This window comes from Ceratina calcarata, unplaced genomic scaffold (genome assembly GCF_001652005.2).
Source record: "Ceratina calcarata isolate Rehan_Ccalc_2016 unplaced genomic scaffold, ASM165200v1 scaffold205, whole genome shotgun sequence".
In the NCBI taxonomy this organism is placed as follows: domain Eukaryota; kingdom Metazoa; phylum Arthropoda; class Insecta; order Hymenoptera; family Apidae; genus Ceratina; species Ceratina calcarata.
Window position 1 is genome coordinate 45,643 of NW_017142138.1, and position 1,885 is coordinate 47,527.

General features: G+C 37.3%; 2 protein-coding genes across 4 annotated transcripts in view; both read right to left on the reverse strand.

Moving 5' to 3' along the window:
- The window catches only part of LOC108622091 (mediator of RNA polymerase II transcription subunit 15-like), a 3,295-nt gene extending 2,307 nt beyond the window's left edge, over nucleotides 1-988 (reverse strand). For 2 of the 3 annotated variants that reach the window (XM_026811229.1, XM_018019756.2), the window contains exons 1-4: nucleotides 758-988; nucleotides 441-685; nucleotides 204-359; nucleotides 25-143 (exon numbers count right to left, since the gene is read on the reverse strand). In XM_026811229.1, coding sequence (XP_026667030.1) covers nucleotides 25-143; nucleotides 204-359; nucleotides 441-685; nucleotides 758-977 — 740 coding nt within the window. In that variant the 5' untranslated portion in view covers nucleotides 978-988. The remainder of the gene's footprint in view (nucleotides 1-24; nucleotides 144-203; nucleotides 360-440; nucleotides 686-757) is intronic. The other variant, XM_026811230.1, reaches the window with a different exon arrangement.
- Nucleotides 989-1,151: 163 nt separating this feature from the next.
- LOC108622088 (mediator of RNA polymerase II transcription subunit 15-like) lies at nucleotides 1,152-1,838 on the reverse strand. Its single transcript, XM_026811234.1, has 3 exons — nucleotides 1,763-1,838; nucleotides 1,512-1,673; nucleotides 1,152-1,441 (listed from the first exon to the last, which is right to left on the reverse strand). The coding sequence occupies exons 1-3, from the start codon at nucleotides 1,836-1,838 to the stop codon at nucleotides 1,152-1,154; spliced, it is 528 nt and encodes a 175-aa protein (XP_026667035.1).
- Between the last annotated feature and the right edge of the window lie 47 nt (nucleotides 1,839-1,885).

A 1,885-nucleotide genomic window follows, 5' to 3' on the forward strand; every position in this document is an offset into this window, starting at 1 on the left:
ATTTAAGTTAAACTAAAAGATGACCTTGACGGTGCACCTAAAGCAGCCGGGCTTGGAGCAGATGGTGACGGACTTTGACTTAGAAATTGGTTTGGCGTAACATTTCGCGGACCAGGGAAACCCACATTTATCATTTCGCCCTGCTAAAAATATTTACGCAAGTGTAAGAATAATGGCTGCACGTTAATATACTACCTACGCACCTTTCTTTGCATATGATTTAACTGTTGTTGCATTTGCCCACTTAATTGTCCCGGAGCAATTTGATTCATTTGCTGCGGCATACTTGTTTGAATTCCACTTATTGAACCATTAATTTGATTACCTATTTGATTTGACAGTTGTGTTTGCATTTGAGTCTGAAAAGCAGTAATCGATGAATCACACTTCTGTATTTATTACAAGGAAGTGATGCATGCTTTTTAGTAAAAATTACATACTTGCATATTTTGTTGCATTTGTCCTGTACTGATTTGTGTCATTTGACTGGGAACCATTTGATTCATTTGCTGAGACATATTTCCCTGTGCCACTGGATTCATTTGTGTCAGTAAGGAATTGGTTTGCATGGTTTGAATTGGACCCATGTGATTTATTGGTCCACCAGCTTGAGTAGGCATCATGCCCATTCTATTGCCTTGCATGGTCATAGGCTGTCCAGGACGTTGATTTAAGCTTTGCAACACTGCAACAAAGAATGAAATAAAATTTTCTTAATATGATCAAATAATCTACAAAATTCTGCATTCCTACTGACAATTAGTAGCAGTGTTTGTAGGTGGTTGTGGAATTATTCCCTGAGGATTAGTTCCTGGTCCACTCATATTCATCATTTGATTATTTCCAGTCCCTTGTCTTGCTAGTGTTTGCAATGCTCCAATTGGATCAGGCATTCCCTGATTTCCTGAACCAGCAGCACCTGGTGTAGCACCTGCTGCGCCTTTCTTGGAATCTAACAGATTTATATATAATAACATATATCACATAAGCAATTATATACGCTATTTCACCTTGTAATACATCTGGTATTTCGCTAGGATATTCTTCTATTTTCTGTTTCTTCAATGGCGGTGGTAAATTTCTGATTGTACATAAAGAGTATCTATTTTTACATACTGTATCTTAAAATTTACTAATTGTTCACAGATTACTCACTTTATTTCTGGTCCGAACAAAGCTTCTAGACACGGGCCAAAAGTACGTTGTAACGTATGATTTACAACAGGGCTTTGGAGATGAGTGCTCACTGCTTCCAAAAGCGGACTAAAGAAATGATGTTCTTTCAGTGTCGTTACTGGAGGCCGTACGCTTGCGTCACCCCGCTTAAAATCTAACTTTTCTAGAACTATTTCACATTTTAATAATGTGTCTAGCGGCGTCCGTTTAGTGGGGTTTAATAAAATTTCTAGAAGCTTCTTCATTTTGCTTATTTTGTCAACATCTATAAATAACAGAATTACATAAATTTTTGCATGCGTGTTAAGATTAATGCTTAAGTCGATATTACTCACTTCCATCGCTGCTCATCTTAGCAATCATTCTTCTTAGTGGTTCTATGTATTTACTTAATTGTCTAACTTTATCTCTATATGCTTGATCTTCTTGTTGGGGGCTTGGAGTCGCTCCTACACCTCCGGGCGTATTCAAAGAACTGCTAGGAGATGGTACCATACCTGTTTGAGAATGCAGTATATTTAATATTACTCATGTTTACGATTAAACTTGCACATTTATGACTGTACATTCAAGTTTTGTAACATACCTACAGATCGTTGTGGTCCGGCCATGGTAGCATGTTGGGGATTTGGTGATGGAACTAACGCTGGTGATGCCACCATTTGATTGCTGTAATATATATCATATGATTTTTATTTTTTTTTTAATG